The sequence below is a fragment of the Hyperolius riggenbachi genome, chromosome 8 (assembly GCF_040937935.1).
Source record: "Hyperolius riggenbachi isolate aHypRig1 chromosome 8, aHypRig1.pri, whole genome shotgun sequence".
NCBI classification, from domain to species: domain Eukaryota; kingdom Metazoa; phylum Chordata; class Amphibia; order Anura; family Hyperoliidae; genus Hyperolius; species Hyperolius riggenbachi.
The window spans coordinates 39,990,677-40,007,563 of NC_090653.1; the positions used below are offsets into that span (position 1 = coordinate 39,990,677).

Genomic DNA, 16,887 nt, shown 5'->3' on the forward strand with positions numbered 1-16,887 from the left:
GCATGTGCTGTTGTTAACTATGCCTGCCTTTATAAAGACAGTTACTACCTGCCTAGTGCCTACCTTGGTTAATTTTTTGGTGTTATGGTACTACTACCAGTAAGTTGCCATGGTCCTCCTTCTGAGCTGCTGAACTGACCGCCCGCTTTGTCCTCCTGACTCAGTCGCTACTACACTCTGCGTTCACACTGCCCGGGTCACTGGGTGCATTTAATTTTTTGGCCAGCACTATGACGCTGTGCTACTACTACTACCACCAGTATGTTGCCATAGTCCTTCTGTGCTGCTGAACTGACCGCCCGCATTGTCCTCCTCCTCCTGACCCAGTCGCTTCCACCAATGTACTCTGTCTGCGTTCACACTGCCCGGGTCACCGGGTGCATTTAATTTTTTGGCCAGCACTATGACGCTGTGCTGCTACTACTACCACCAGTATGTTGCCATGGTCCTTCCGTGCTGCTGCTGCTGAACTGACCGCCCGCATTGTCCTCCTCCTCCTGACTCAGTCGCTTCCACCAATGTACTCTGTCTGCGTTATCACTGCCCGGGTCACCGGGTGCATTTAATTTTTTGGCCAGCACTATGACGCTGTGCTGCTACTACTACCACCAGTATGTTGCCATGGTCCTTCCGTGCTGCTGCTGCTGAACTGACCGCCCGCATTGTCCTCCTCCTCCTGACTCAGTCGCTTTCACCAATGTACTCTGTCTGCGTTATCACTGCCCGGGTCACCGGGTGCATTTAATTTTTTGGCCAGCACTATGACGCTATGCTGCTACTACTACCACCAGTATGTTGCCATGGTCCTTCTGTGCTGCTGCTGCTGAACTGACCGCCCGCATTGTCCTCCTCCTCCTGACTCAGTCACTTCCACCAATGTACTCTGTCTGCGTTATCACTGCCCGGGTCACCGGGTGCATTTAATTTTTTGGCCAGCACTATGACGCTGTGCTGCTACTACTACCACCAGTATGTTGCCATGGTCCTTCTGTGCTGCTGCTGCTGAACTGACCGCCCGCATTGTCCTCCTCCTCCTGACTCAGTCGCTTCCACCAATGTACTCTGTCTGCGTTATCACTGCCCGGGTCACCGGGTGCATTTAATTTTTTGGCCAGCACTATGACGCTGTGCTGCTACTACTACCACCAGTATGTTGCCATGGTCCTTCTGTGCTGCTGCTGCTGCTAAACTGAACGCCCGCTTTGTCCTCCTCCTCCTCCTGACTCAGTCGCTACCACGGTACCACCAATGCACTCTGTCTGCGTTATCACTGCCCGGGTCACCGGGTGCATTTAATTTTTTGGCCAGCACTATGACGCTGTGCTGCTACTACTACCACCAGTATGTTGCCATGGTCCTTCTGTGCTGCTGCTGCTGCTGAACTGACCGCCCGCATTGTCCTCCTCCTCCTGACTCAGTCGCTTCCACCAATGTACTCTGTCTGCGTTCACACTGCCCGGGTCACCGGGTGCATTTAATTTTTTGGCCAGCGCTATGACGCTGTTATGTTGCCATGGTCCTTCTGTGCTGCTGCTGCTGAACTGACCGCCCGCATTGTCCTCCTCCTCCTGACTCAGTCGCTTCCACCAATGTACTCTGTCTGCGTTATCACTGCCCGGGTCACCGGGTGCATTTAATTTTTTGGCCAGCACTATGACGCTGTGCTGCTACTACTACCACCAGTATGTTGCCATGGTCCTTCTGTGCTGCTGCTGCTGCTGCTGAACTGAACGCCCGCTTTGTCCTCCTCCTCCACCTGACACAGTCGCTACCACGGTACCACCAATGCACTCTGTCTGCGTTATCACTGCCCGGGTCACCGGGTGCATTTAATTTTTTGGCCAGCACTATGACGCTGTGCTGCTACTACTACCACCAGTATGTTGCCATGGTCCTTCTGTGCTGCTGCTGCTGCTGCTGAACTGACCGCCCGCATTGTCCTCCTCCTCCTGACTCAGTCGCTTCCACCAATGTACTCTGTCTGCGTTATCACTGCCCGGGTCACCGGGTGCATTTAATTTTTTGGCCAGCACTATGACGCTGTGCTGCTACTACTACCACCAGTATGTTGCCATGGTCCTTCTGTGCTGCTGAATTGACCGCCGGCATTGTCCTCCTCCTCCTGACTCACTCGCTTTCACCAATGTACTCTGTCTGCGTTCACACTGCCCGGGTCACCGGGTGCATTTAATTTTTTGGCCAGCACTATGACGCTGTGCTGCTACTACTACTACCAGTATGTTGCCGTGGTCCTTCTGTGCTGCTGAACTGACCGCCCGCATAGTCCTTCTCCTGACTCAGTCGCTACCACCACTGCACTCTGCGTTCACACTGCCCGTGTCCACTGACAACTCTGCTGCGATGTCATTGCTAATTGCTGCAAAAAAAAAAAAAAAAAAAAATTACAAAAACCTCTCTGGGGCCTTTTTGGCGTCAGCCACTCAGCCTCCTGCAGCGGTACCTTCGCCGCCAAGTGCCATTGGAACTCGCCTTCACCTCTTTGACTGCTTAACGCGTATATCCCTTTTTAAAACCACTTATTACCAATTAATAGCCCCATTTAAAGTGTTGATTTCACTTTAAAATCCATTTTCTCTAGAAAAAAAAAATTTTGGGGAATCTTTTATGTTGAAGTTATGTTGCCCCTTATCACCTCGATAATCCATGCAATTTGGGGGATTGTAGCATGTATGGGGGCTTTGTTATTAACGTTAAAAGAAAATCCGCCTCCGGGCGGGAATCCACGCGTGATTACGCCATTCACGGCAGAAAATCCGCGTGGTTGCGTGGACGTGGACGAAAATCCGCATGCGGCGGGGCCGAATGCGGATTATTTTTTGCAACCACGCGGATTGCCGAATTCGTGGATGAGGCACATCCGAGCATCCCTGCCATTAAACTCTATGCGAAGTGCACCAGACTTTGCTAGCGCAAAACTGTGCACTGCGGTTCTAACCCAGTTGGTGCTATAGTTATCATGCCTAAACTGAGTTTGGGTGTGATAAAGGGCCTTTCACCAGCGTGCTAACTGTTAGCACCGCTTTGTGAATCAAGCCCTAAATGTGTAGCAATTTTTTTTTGGACAGCAGTGGCTTCCTCTGTGGTACCCTCCCATGAACCCCATTCTTATTTAGTGTTTTACATATCGTAGATTTACTAACATGGATGTTAGCATATGCCAGAGACTTTTATAAGTCTTTAGCTGACATTCTAGGATTCTTATTCACCTCATTGAGCATTCTGCGCTGTGCTCTTACAGTCATCTTTACAGGACGGCTTCTCTGAGGGAGAGGAGCAGCAGTGCTGAACTTTCTCGATTCATAGACAATTTGTCTTACCGTGAACTGATGAACAGCAAGGCTTTTGGAGATACTTTTATAACCCTTTCCAGCTGTATGCAAGTCAACAATTCTTAATCGTAGGTCTTCTGAGAGCTCTTTTGTGCGAGGCATCATTCACATCAGTCAATGCTTCTTGGGAAAAGCAAACCTAAAACTGGTGTGTGTTTTTTATAGGACAGGGCAGCTGTAGCCAACACCTCCAATCTCATTTCATTGATTGGACTCCAAACTGGCTAACACCTCAGTCCAATTAGCTCTTGGAGATGTCATTAGTCTAGGGCAGGCTTTCTCAACCAGGGTTCCTTGAGGACTCTGTAGGGGTTCCTTGGCATTTTACCCCATCGTGAGGGAAGTATAATAGAGCACATAATAGGGGGTACTGTAAAAAGAAGCACTACATTGGGTTAAGAATAATAATGAGCACAGTATAATGAGTGGCAGTGTAATAGGTGGTGAAATTAACAGCTTCACCTACTTTTAAAGACCATGCCTCCTGCAAAATAAATGCAGGGGTTCCTCAAGATCAGCAAATTGTTTGCAGGGGTTCCTTGAGAACCAAAAGTTATTTGCAGGGTTCCTCCAGGGTAAAAAGGTTGAGAAAGGCAGGTCTAGGGGTTCACATATTTTTCCACCTGCACTGTGAATGTTTATATTGTGTGTTCAATAAAAACATGGAATTATGTAATTATTTGTGTGGTATTAGTTTAAGCAGACTGTGATTGTCTATTGTTTTGACTTGGATGAAGATCAGATCACATTTTATGACCAATTTGTGCAGAAATCCATATCATTCCAAAGGGTTCACTTACTTTTTATTGCTACTGTAAGTAGTAAGTATCCTTTCTACAAATGTCAGTATAAGTAGAAAGTAAAATGACTGTAGCTCATACATTCTTCATAGTGTGCTGGACATGAGATAAACCTGGAGGTGTATTTTCTCCCCCCTCAAAAAAAAAAAACTTTTTACACAAATCTATATATATAATAGACTAAGTGCCTCAACCTTCAAACAAGAAGAAGAAGTATTTTGCATGAGAAAATTTATGCGTGCTCAAACACCAAGTTTAAGGCCTCTTTTCCACGGACTGTTGAGCTGTGTGCTCAGCAAGCAGTTACCAGGCAGCAGTGAGCAGATACCAGGCAGCAGCAAGCAGTTACCAGGCAGCAGCAAGCAGTTACCAGGCAGCAGCAAGCAGTTACCAGGCAGCAGCAAGCAGTTACCAGGCAGCAGCAAGCAGTTACCAGGCAGCAGCGAGCAGTTACCAGGCAGCAGTGAGCAGATACCAGGCAGCAACAAGCAGTTACCAGGCAGCAACAACCAGTTACCAGGCAGCAGCGAGCAGATACCAGGCAGCAGTGAGCAGATACCAGGCAGCATCAAGCAGTTACCAGGCAGCATCAAGCAGTTACCAGGCAGCAGCAAGCAGTTACCAGGCAGCAGCAAGCAGTTTACCAGGCAGCAGCAAGCAGTTTACCAGGCAGCAGCAAGCAGTTACCAGGCAGCAGCGAGCAGTTGTGAGAGTTTGAGAGCCATTTCACTGCCTATTCACAGTCCATGGAAAAGAGGCCTTACCCTAGCAAGTCTGACATTGCAAATCTGGCCTAATTGGCTATTCATGAGGCAATGCTCATGCAAATGCATGCACAAACCAATACCACAAAGCAGTCACCCTGCTACATGCTACATTAGCACTATCCGGCTTAGTGCACACCAGAGCGGTTCGGCAGCGTTTTGCGATCCACTTGGGGCTGCGGATACGCTTGGGTAATGTATTTCAATGGGCTGGTGCACAGCAGAGCGGGAGGCGTTTTGCTGAAACGCATACTCCCGAGGTGAGGCATTTTTTGGATTGCGGAGGCGTTTCTGCCTCCAATGTAAAGTATATTAAAAACGCAAACCGCTCTGAAAAACGGCAGTTCAGAGCGGTTTTGCAGGCGTTTTTGTTACAGAAGCTGTTCAGTAACAGCTTTACTGTAACAATATATGAAATCTACTACACCAAAAACGCTTTACAAAACCGCAAAATGCTAGGTGAAATGCTACAGAAAAATAAGAAAAAGCGTTTCAAAATCTGCTAGCATTTTGCGGATCTGCTAGCAGTTTTTGGTGCGCTCCAGGCCTCCAGGAGCGCCACGGGGAGGATTCCCAATGCCCCCTTTTTATACAACTGGGGGGAACGCAGGGTCCCAGGCTCTCTCACTGCCTGGAAACCACAGCGGCACCCCGGAGGGGGAGGCTGGGTGGCGTGGACATCTGGACGACCCCCCCCCCCAAGTGTGGCCAGCGCCGGGGAGAGCCGTCTGCACCCGCCTCCCAATATTAAAAACAGGCACTTACCTTAACGTCCATTGCAATCTGCTACATGCGCATTAATTTGGGGGCACCACATGAGAAAGGAGAGAAGCATGGGTCACCCCGAGCTTTAGAGCTCAGGGCTGGCTCACATACAGCACTCCAGAGGGGGGGGGGGAAGACAGGCGCACTCACTCCAGGGTTCACACCACCGGAGCAAGCCATCCACCAACTGCCTCCAAAGGATACAAACTGCACAAAATGCTTTCCATGAGAAAATTAATGCGCATGTAGCAGAACCCAATGGACGTTAAGGTAAGTGGCTGTTTTTAATATTAGAAGGTGGGTGCGGACGGCTCTTCCCAGCGCTGGCCACGCTTGGGGGGGGGGGGGGGGCGGCTGCGCCACCCAGCCTCCCACTCCGGGGTGCCGCTGTGGTTCCCAGGCAGCGAGAGAGCACTTTGCAGTATTGGTTTTTTGACCCTGCATAGTTTGGCACGCGAAAGCAAATGCATATTTGCATGAGCATTGCCTCATGAATAGCCAATTAGGCCGGATTTGCAAAGCCAGTCTTGCTAGGGTTAAACTTGGTGTTTGAGCACGCATACATTTTCTCATGGAAAGCCTACTTCTTCTTGCTTCAAGGTTGAGGCACGTACTCTATTAGATAGATAGATGCTACGACGCGGGTTGGCTAGTATATAATAAAATGCATACTCAGTTTCCTGAAGTGAAAGTTACATGCCAAAACTTTTAGTAGTTGTGAATATACCATAAGTTTCATCTTCTGTATTGGTAATAAATGTGTGATGAGGTGCTTTTCTGACCACTAGTTGAGCTCTGAATCTGTTTTTTGTTTCATTTTTAAGATTTCATCAGTAACTGTAGTAACTAGTAACTAGTGTCTGTTTTCACATGCACTTTTTATAGGGGATAATCATTGACTTTGTGCTTTCCCACTGTGTTATTGCTTTATATTATTAAATTATAAATATAATTTATATTACATCAAGAAGGGCTAGAGATTTAAATAGACATATAAGGAATAAACCATGTGTTGGGCATATGATCAGCGTACATGGAATAACATGGAGGCAGAGAAGGATGTATGATGTGACTGTGTATTACAAGACTCACCTCCAGTCTGGTTGAAGCGGTTCATCGCTGTCCTCACATTGTGTTTGAATGTAGCTTCAGTGCCTTTGAAGATCTGTGTGTGTCCATCCCAGTACTCCGGTCCTTCATTGTTTTCTATCCAGGCAGTCACAGGACGAGTCTTCTTAGTCTCACTATTGTAATTCTCAAATTCCCGATCATCCACATATCCAACTGCAGAGAACTCTGGCAGGCCGGATCCAGGAGCCGAGACTGCAGTGTAATAGTACCGCAGAGTGTGGCTGTCTGTAAGACAGAGACATACAGACTTTTACACATCACCTCACAGTGGCCTTAATTCACTAAGGGCTGTTCAGTAAAAAGTATTAGGTCGTTAAAATGCCGCATTCGGTATCTTAGACTTTTTTCTGAATTCGCTAAGATTTCCACACATTGGGCTTGATTCACAAAGCGGTGCTAACCTAATTAGCACGCCTAAAGACTTTTGGCGTAATAAGTAGGGTGCTAACTATGTTAGCACTGTTTTGACTATAAGATCGCGCGCAGAGTCCAGCGCACAGCGCGGTGCGTGCGAAAAGTTGCACCGCGATGCGACGATAACGGCACATCTGATGCACCTATAAGGTTCCATGGGGTGCAATCTTAAAGCACTATCTGGACTTTGCGCGCAATTTTATCACGGAGGGGCTTTTCACAAGCGTGCTAACAGTTAGCACTGCTTTGTGAATCAAACCCATAGGGCAGTGGTTCTCACAATTTTTTGGGTGAGGGCGTCCTTGATGGCTTTGACATTTTTTCAAGGCACCCCTTGGCAACAACAACTACGAAGATGCTGTTATAACCCTTGTTAGGCAGCACCCACTCCAGATTGTAAGTACCCCCCATTAGCAGGACAAACATTTCCTTACCTATCCTCTGATGTCCAACTTAAACACAAAGGTTAACTGGAAGTTTATGCAGCCGCATTGTATATCAATATGTGGTTGCATTACCTGATGGCAATGCACGGAGGATGAGGATGAATGCCAAGGCACCCCTGGGAGGTGCTTGAGGCGCACCAGGCGGCACCCAGTTTGAGAACCCCTGCCATAGGGTAATAGTTTAGTAATTCACACCCCCCCCCCCCCCCCCCCCCAAAAAAAATGACTTCAATTTACTAAGATCTGATTGGTAATGAATAGAAGTCTACCAGACATGGAACAGGTCTCTGCAGAAATCAGATTTCTAACCAGAGTTGTGCTGACTCTTCTATGAGTGGTATGCCTATCCAGCATATAACATGTATTCAAGTATTCAAGGGATCCTCTCCCCCTGTAAAGTAATAATTACCTGTCAGGTCTTCTTGTTGGGAATCTCTCCCATTATAGGCTAGATATCTGCTCTAAAGCAGCAGGGCCAGCCATACTATGCCAGGACAAAAAACACTTTTATAAGTAGACTCTACTTACATAACAGATGTACTGTACTGGCCACATTTTAATCCCAGTGAATTTTATATAGTAAATAAAGAGAATTCTGTTCCTGCATTTGCCATCTTGGTTCCCTCTGCCTAAAGCCAATCCTGATGTTATTTCCTCCCTTACTCGTTTTTTTTTTTTTTCTCCAAAAATCGTTTTCATAGCTGCTTGCTTGTAAACACGCAAGGGCACAATCTTGTCTATTGAATTTATTTGCTAATACGGTTACTGATAAATATAGTAAACAATTTGTGATTAAAGTACTTCATGTGGCGTGAAAATTACTCACCAAAAACTGGATAGTTGCAACAGTTCCCTCCTGTCTAGATTAGATAAGGGCAGTAAATGCAGTATTACCTTTTAGGAAGGCTAAGGGCACGTTTCCACTTGAGCGGAAACCGCCGCAATTCCGCAGAGTTTCCCCGCAGGCAAATAGTGCGGGGAAACTGCCATAGGGTGCAATGGTAACGCCGGCCGAATTGCTACCGGTAGCGATTCGGCCGACTTTTCCATCTAAATCGGCGTGGGAGGCTGCGGATCCCATGGATTCGCCTGCTTTCCCCGCAGACCCGGAAGAGCCGGCGCGCGTCTCGCAGACGTGCGCCGCTCAAGTGGAAACGCGCCCTAACTATCAAAATAGAGGCGCTTTGCCTAAGTTCAATAAAATATGGTCAATATGGTTAGGCTCTGTTCATACACAAGTAGGGTAATTTGCTGATTATCGGTATGCTATGATTGTGGTGGGTGAGATCTGGGCTTCCCCTCTGATTTAAAGGACAACTGAAGCAAAAGGGCTATGGAAGCTGCTATATTTGTTTCCTTTTAAGCAATACCAGTTTCCTGGCTACTCTGCTGATCCTCTGCCTCTAATACCTTTAGCTAAAGACCCTAAACAAGCATGCAGCAGATCAGGTGTTTCTGACATTATTGTCAGATATGACTGGATTAGCCATATGCTGGTTTCTGGTGTGATTCAGAGACTGCTGAACCAAATAGATCAGTAGGGTTGCCAGGCAACTGGTATTGTTTAACCACTTGAGGACCACAGTCTTTCTACCCCTTAAGGACCAGGCACTTTTTTTTGAAAAAAAATGAATTTTGTCAAAAAAATGATTTTTTTTTATTTTCTGTGCTGACATTTTTCAAATAAAGAAAAATTTCTGTATACATTTTTGTCCAAGTTTATTGTGCTACATGTCTTGTCAACGTGCGTCTGGTGTGGCTGGGTCTGTTAGTTCACATAGGCTGCTGAATGCGCGCGCTGAGAGGCAGAACTTTTATGACAAACGAGGAGGGATCAGCTGACCTGGTTGGTCAGCTGACATCAAAGCAAGTGACTATTGGTTGATCGCTGATGGGTGGCGCTGGAGAGCACTGCACTATATATAGTCACTGCTGGTCAGTCTCAAGTTGTCTGCCGTTGCGAACACTTACGTGGAAGCACTCAGACCTAGTCAGATCCTACAGTGTGTTAGAACCAGGAGGACCTGGGAATTCACACTGAGCCAGATTACTTCTGTGTATTACTTGTGTTATACTTCAGACTAGTTCCATGGTGTCGAGACCACGGACCTCACACCCAAGATTAGAGACTCTGTGTTATCATTGTGTTATACTTCAGACTAGTTCCAGGGTGTCGAGACCACGGACCTCACACCCAAGATTAGGGACTCTGTGTTATCATTGTGTTATACTTCAGACTAGTTCCAGGGTGTCGAGACCACGGACCTCACACCCAAGTCTAGGAATACTCTGTACCATCATATTATACTCCAGACTAGTTCCAGGGTGTAGAGACCACGGACCTCACACCCAAGACTAGGCATTGTTTGATATCTGTTATGACCTGTTGCATTCCTGACTATCCCTCTGTTTTCTGATTCGGTACCTACGCATATCTGATAACTGTTGCCAAACCCTGCCTGCCTTTGGATACCGAATCAGCCTTCTGTCTTTGTACCTTATCTGTCTGTGTGTTGCCGACCTGGCTTGCCCGACCTCGAGAGCTATCTCCCTCCTTAGGAGATAGTCTCCAGACCTGCTAGTGACATCCACCTTCCAGGTGTCACTCACTCACAGGTCCTTCCTACCTTCATCCTGAGACTCCACCCCTTTGGAGATCTCAGGCTGTAGGAAGGTTATTGCGATTTCCAAGAGGCAGTATCGCCCATACTGCCAAAGACCACCTGCACCTCGGGTGGTCTTACTCAAAGTTATTACTGTTGCACAAAACATTCACACTGCTTAGGTGTCCAGAGGTTAGTTATACTTGGATTATCGGTGATTCTGCAGATCATCAATAATCAGGTATAATCTGTATTCTTGGTGATACTGCAGATCACCAATAATCAGATTCTCTCTGTGTGCTGACACCAATCGTTACAGTACGGCAGACCAAAACCAAATGGACGCACTCAACAGCCGTCTTGATGCACTCACCACCTCGGTGGAGAATTTCATCCAAGTGCTGGACAGTCATCAGACCCAGATCGATGCTTTGTCTGGGTCTGCGCAAGTCCTACAGACGGCTGTGAATATAGTGCGATCTCCTCCCGGTACACACTTACGTATGCCTGTGCCCGAAAAGTTTTCTGGTCACAGATCTGACTTTCAGAATTTTAGAAATCGAGTGTTATCGTTCTCGTACTTTGAGTTGAGACCTAATTCGTCGGGAACCGTGGCTGCAGAGTAACTACCCTCTGTCTTAGACCCCAGAGTTAAGGGTTATGGTGGGGGTATTACACAAAGAGAGTCTGCAGTTTCTGGTTTTGCGAATGGCAACTTCCACGATCATTCTTGGCATGCCATGGTTACAACTTCACTCTCCTCAGATCAATTGGGCTTCAGGTCAGCTAACGAGCTGGTCTACCCATTGTCATCATCATTGTTTAGCGAAGGTAACCTTGGATAACACCAAGATTAAACTGGAAGGTTTGCCAAGCCAGTATTCAGAATTTGCGGACGTGTTTAGTCCCAAATCAGCAGATAAACTTCCTCCTCACCGTCCTTTTGATTGTCCCATCGATCTCAGGTCTGGTTGTATGCCCCCTAGAGGTCATCTCTATAATCTGTCTGGGCCAGAGAAATTGGCTATGCAGGAATACATCCGAGAAAATTTAGCTAAAGGTTTCATTCGTCCCTCTCGCTCACCAGCAGGGGCAGGATTCTTTTTCGTGAAAAAAAAAGATGGGGGCCTCCGTCCATGCATTGATTATCGAGGCTTAAATAAGATTACAGTAAAAAATCGTTACCCTTTGCCTTTAATTGACGATTTGTTTACCCAGGTCACTAATGCTAAGATTTTCTCGAAGCTGGATTTGAGGGGTGCATACAACCTTGTGCATATCAGAGACGGTGATGAATGGAAGACGGCCTTTAACACGCCCGACGGGCATTACGAGTACCTAGTGATGCCCTTCGGGTTGTGTAACGCCCCGGCCGTCTTCCAAGAGCTGATTAACGAGGTGTTCAGAGAAGTGCTGGGCAAATTCGTCCTGATATACTTAGACGATATACTGATTTTTTCTTCCAACCTCTCAGAACACAGGAAACATGTTGGGTTTGTGCTAAGGAAGTTGAGAAAGAATATGCTGTATGCTGAACTGGAAAAATGCATTTTCAAAGTGACTTCTGTTGCCTTTCTGGGGTACATAATCTCGACCTCGGGCCTCTCTATGGACCCCGGAAAGGTTTCTGCTGTCTTGGAGTGGCCTCAGCCCGTGGGACTGAAGGCACTCCAGAGATTCCTGGGGTTCGCCAACTACTACAGAAGGTTCATAAAGGGGTACTCCACGGTGATCTCGCCTCTCACCAGTCTCACCAAGAAGGGGGCAGATACTCACCACTGGTTCCCAGAGGCCCATGCTGCTTTCTCCACTCTGAAGAAATTGTTCTGTTCTGCACGCATATTGAGACATGTAGACGTCACCTTTCCCTTTATCGTGGAGGTTGATGCCTCAGAGGTAGGGGCTGTGCTGTCTCAGCGTTCTGGGTTGCAGGGGAAACTTCACCCCTGTGCCTATTTTTCCCGTAGATTTTCACCCGCAGAGAAAAACTACGATATAGGCAACCGGGAACTTCTAGCCATCAAGTTGGCCTTTGAGGAATGGCGACATTGGCTAGAAGGGGCAGAACACACCATTACAGTTTACACTGACCACAAAAATTTGGAGTACATTGAGGGCGCTAAGAGACTTAGCCCCCGACAGGCCCGGTGGTCGTTATTTTTTTCGAGATTCAGATTCGTAATTACGTATACCCCTGGTAGTAAGAACATCAAGGCTGATGCCTTATCCAGGTGTTTTGAGCCCGAGACAGCACAGCCCTCAGTCTCTGAGACCATTATACCTCAAAAAATGGTCCTGGCAGCCACTGAAACCTGGAAAGACTGGACTGTCACACTGAGTCCATTCCAACAGGATGTTCCAGAGGGGAAGCCTAAGGGGGTCCTGTTTGCACCATTGCCCTTTTGCCTACAACTGTTGCAGCTGTTTCATTCCCACAAGAATGCTGGGCATTCTGGGGCCACCAGAACTCAGGATCTACTTGCTAGATGTGCTTGGTGGCCATCATTGGCAACAGACTGTAAAGAGTTTGTGAGAGAGTGTGCAGTATGTGCTAGAAGCAAACCCTCCCGTCAGGCACCTGTTGGAACGTTGCAGCCTTTGCCAGTTCCGAGTGAACCTTGGACCCATTTGTCCATGGATTTTGTGGGCGAACTCCCCAGGTCTGAGGGCATGACTGTCATTTGGGTGGTAGTCGATCGATTCAGTAAGATGGCCCATTTTGTCCCTCTGAATGGACTCCCCTCGGCCCAGGAATTGGCTGTTCTCTTCATCCAGCACATTTTCCGGCTGCATGGCATTCCGGAAAATATAGTGTCAGATCGCGGAGTCCAATTTGTATCAAAATTTTGGAGGGTATTCTGCCGTCAGTTAGACATGGATCTTTCTTTTTCATCAGGCTACCACCCGCAGACCAATGGCCAGACTGAAAGAGTCAATCAGTCCCTGGAACAGTTTGAGATGTAATGTGGCAGATGCACAAACCGACTGGGTAAAATTTTTGCCGTTTGCAGAATTTGCACACAACAATCTGAAAAGTTCCTCTTCAGGATTTTCCCCATTTCAGGTGGTGACGAGAAGGTCACCCAAGTTTGCCCCATTGCCAGTGGCTTCTACTCTGTTTCCAGCCCTGGAGAATTGGCAGAGGTCTTTGAAGCAAACTTGGGGAATAGTTAAAAGAAATTTGGGGAGGGCTTTTCAGAACCAGAAGAAGCAGGCTGACAAGAGACGTTCCATAGAATGGGAATTCTCTCCAGGGGACTTGGTCTGGGTGTCCACACGACATTTGGCCCTGAAGCAACTGTCACCCAAACTAGGCCCTAGATTTGTGGGTCCTTTTCCAGTGACCAGAAAAATCAATAATGTCACTTATGCCATTGATCTCCCCACCAGCATGCGTGGTGTTAGATCATTCCATGTGTCCTTGCTCAAGCCGGCGGTGCACGTGGATTCCGCTCCCCCCCCCCCGTGTTGATTGATGACAAACCTGAGTATGAGATAGAAAAGATTCTGGACTCACGGCTTGTGCAGAACTCCGTGCAGTATCTGGTTCACTGGAAGGGATATGGCATAGAGGAGAGAACTTGGGTGCCTGTCGTATGCACGCAGAGGAATTGAAGAAAGAATTCCATGACTTGCATCCTGGAAAGCCTGGCGGAAAGTGTCCGGAGTCCACTCCTCAGGGGGGGGTACTGTGATAGAACGCGGAAAAGCCGCCGCGTGTACTGACGGCAAGGCGGCTGATTCCGCGTCCAGCGCGGCGGTTTGCACGCAGCAACGTGCGTCTGGTGTGGCTGGGTCTGTTAGTTCACACAGGCTGAGAGGCAGAACTTTTATGACAAACGAGGAGGGATCAGCTGATCTGGTTGGTCAGCTGACATCAAAGCAAGTGGCTATTGGTTGATCGCTGATGGGTGGCGCTGGAGAGCGCTGCACTATATATAGTCACTGTGGTCAGTCTCAAGTTGTCTGCCGTTGTGAACACTTACGTGGAAGCACTCAGACCTAGTCAGATCCTACAGTGTGTTAGAACCGGAGGACCTGGGAATTCCCACTGAGCCAGATTACTTCTGTGTATTACTTGTGTTATACTTCAGACTAGTTCCAGGGTGTCGAGACCACGGACCTCACACCCAAGATTAGGGACTCTGTGTTATCATTGTGTTATACTTCAGACTAGTTCCAGGGTGCCGAGACCACGGACCTCACACTCAAGATTAGGGACTCTGTGTTATCATTGTGTTATACTTCAGACTAGTTCCAGGGTGTCGAGACCACGGACCTCACACTCAAGATTAGGGACTCTGTGTTATCATTGTGTTATACTTCAGACTAGTTCCAGGGTGTCGAGACCACGGACCTCACACTCAAGATTAGGGACTCTGTGTTATCATTGTGTTATACTTCAGACTAGTTCCAGGGTGTAGAGACCACGGACCTCACACCCAAGACTAGGCATTCTTTGATATCTGTTATGACCTGTTGCATTCCTGACTATCCCTCTGCTTTCTGATTTGGTACCTACGCATATCTGATAACTGTTGCCAAACCCTGCCTGCCTTTGGATACCGAATCAGCCTTCTGTCTTTGTACCTTATCTGTCTGTGTGTTGCCGACCTGGCTTGCCCGACCTCGAGAGCTATCTCCCTCCTTAGGAGATAGTCTCCAGACCTGCTAGTGACATCCACCTTCCAGGTGTCACTCACTCACAGGTCCTTCCTACCTTCATCCTGGGACTCCACCTCTTTGGAGATCTCAGGCTGTAGGAAGGTTATTGCTATTTCCAAGAGGCAGTATCGCCCATACTGCCAAAGACCACCTGCACCTCGGGTGGTCTTACTCAAAGTTATTACTGTTACACAAAACACTCACACTACTTAGGTGTCCAGAGGTTAGTTATACTTAGATTATCGGTGATTCTGCAGATCATCAATAATCAGGTATAATCTGTATTCTTGGTGATACTGCAGATCACCAATAATCAGATTCTCTCTGTGTGCTGACACCAATCGTTACACAGCCATTCTTAGACTGTTAATGGCAGGGTTCTCAAACTTGCCACACTTGGTCACTGGGTGACTGGGATTAAGATTCAGGGAAGTGGGTGGAGCCTACAACAGCCAATTAAAATTCACCTATTGATTTTTAAGGGGAATATTTCAACTGCTGCCATTCTTACACTGTTAATGGCAGAGGCTTTAAACTTGCTAGTCGGTCATTGGGTGACTGGGGTCCAAATTCACTAAAGGGGCGGGGCCACAAACAGCCAATCAGATTTCCTTGGTGGATAAACTGCTTCCATTCACACATTTTTGATGCCGGAACCTGAAAGCTCACAAACTTGGTCATTGAGTGACTGTGTGTGAAAGTTACAAAAAGTGGGCAGAGCCAAAAACAAATTTCACTGGGAAAATATAAACTGCAGCCATTCTTACACTGTTAATGGTAGGGTTCTCAAACTTTGCACAGTTAGTCACTGGGTGACTGGAATTAATATTCAGGAAAATGGGTGGAGCCTACAACACCCAATCAGAATTCATCTGTTGATTTTTCAAGGGGAATATTTAAATTACTGCCATTCTTACACTGTTAATAGCAGGTGCCTCAAACCTGGTACAGTTGGTCACTGGGTAACTGGGGTTCAAATTCAGAAAGGGGGCGGAGCCACAAACAGCCAATTAGATTTGTTTAATTTCAATGGGAATACACAAATTATTGATACCAAGGACCCCAAAGCTCATTAACTTGGTAATTTAATGATTGTATGTCGAGGTTTGAAAAAGTGGGTGGCGCCAACAACTACATTTTTTACATGGGAAAATATAAACTGCAACCATTCTTACACTGTTAATGGCAGGGTTCTCAAACATGGCACAGTTGGTCACTGGGTGACTGGGATTGTTTGATTTTCAGGGGGATTATTTACATTGCTGCCCTTCATACACTCTTAATGGCAGATGCCTCAAATCTGGTACAGTCAGTCACTGGCCCGACCCCTTTTCAATTCTGATTTGTTTCATTTCAGTGGGAAATTGCAAATTATTGATGCCAAGGACCTCAAAGCTCATAAACTTGGTCATTGAGTGACTGTATGCCAAGGTTAGAAATAGTGGGTGGGGCCAAAAACAACTAACTTTTTACATAGGAAAATATAAACTGCAACCATTCTTACACTGTTAATGGCAGGGTTCTTAAACTTGACACAGTTGGTCACTGAGTGACTGGGATTGATATTCAGAAATGTGGGTGGAGCCTACAACAGCCAATCAAAATTCATCTATCGATTTTCAAAGCGAATATTTACATTGCTACCATTCTTACACTGTTAATGCCAGAGGCCTCAAACCTAAAACAGTCATTGGGTGACTGGTGTCCAAATTCACTAAAGGGGTGGATCCATAAACAGCCAATCAGATTTTTTAGATTGATTTTAGCCATTCCGTTATTGGCAGGGTTCTCAAACTTGACACAGTTGGTCACTGGATGACTGGGATTAATACTCAGGATAGTGGGTGGAGCCTACAACAGCCAATCCAAACTCACTGATTGATTTTTAAGGGGAGTAGTTACATTGATGCTACTCTTCTTACACTCTTAAGGACAGAGGCCTTAAATCT

General features: G+C 47.0%; 1 protein-coding gene across 2 annotated transcripts in view; it reads right to left on the reverse strand.

The window, feature by feature from the left end:
- LOC137528740 (class I histocompatibility antigen, F10 alpha chain-like) overlaps window positions 1–16,887 on the reverse strand; it is a 233,156-nt gene that overhangs the window by 132,440 nt on the left and 83,829 nt on the right. For both annotated transcript variants that reach the window (XM_068250263.1, XM_068250264.1), the window contains exon 2: window positions 6,772–7,035. In XM_068250263.1, coding sequence (XP_068106364.1) covers window positions 6,772–7,035 — 264 coding nt within the window. The remainder of the gene's footprint in view (window positions 1–6,771; window positions 7,036–16,887) is intronic.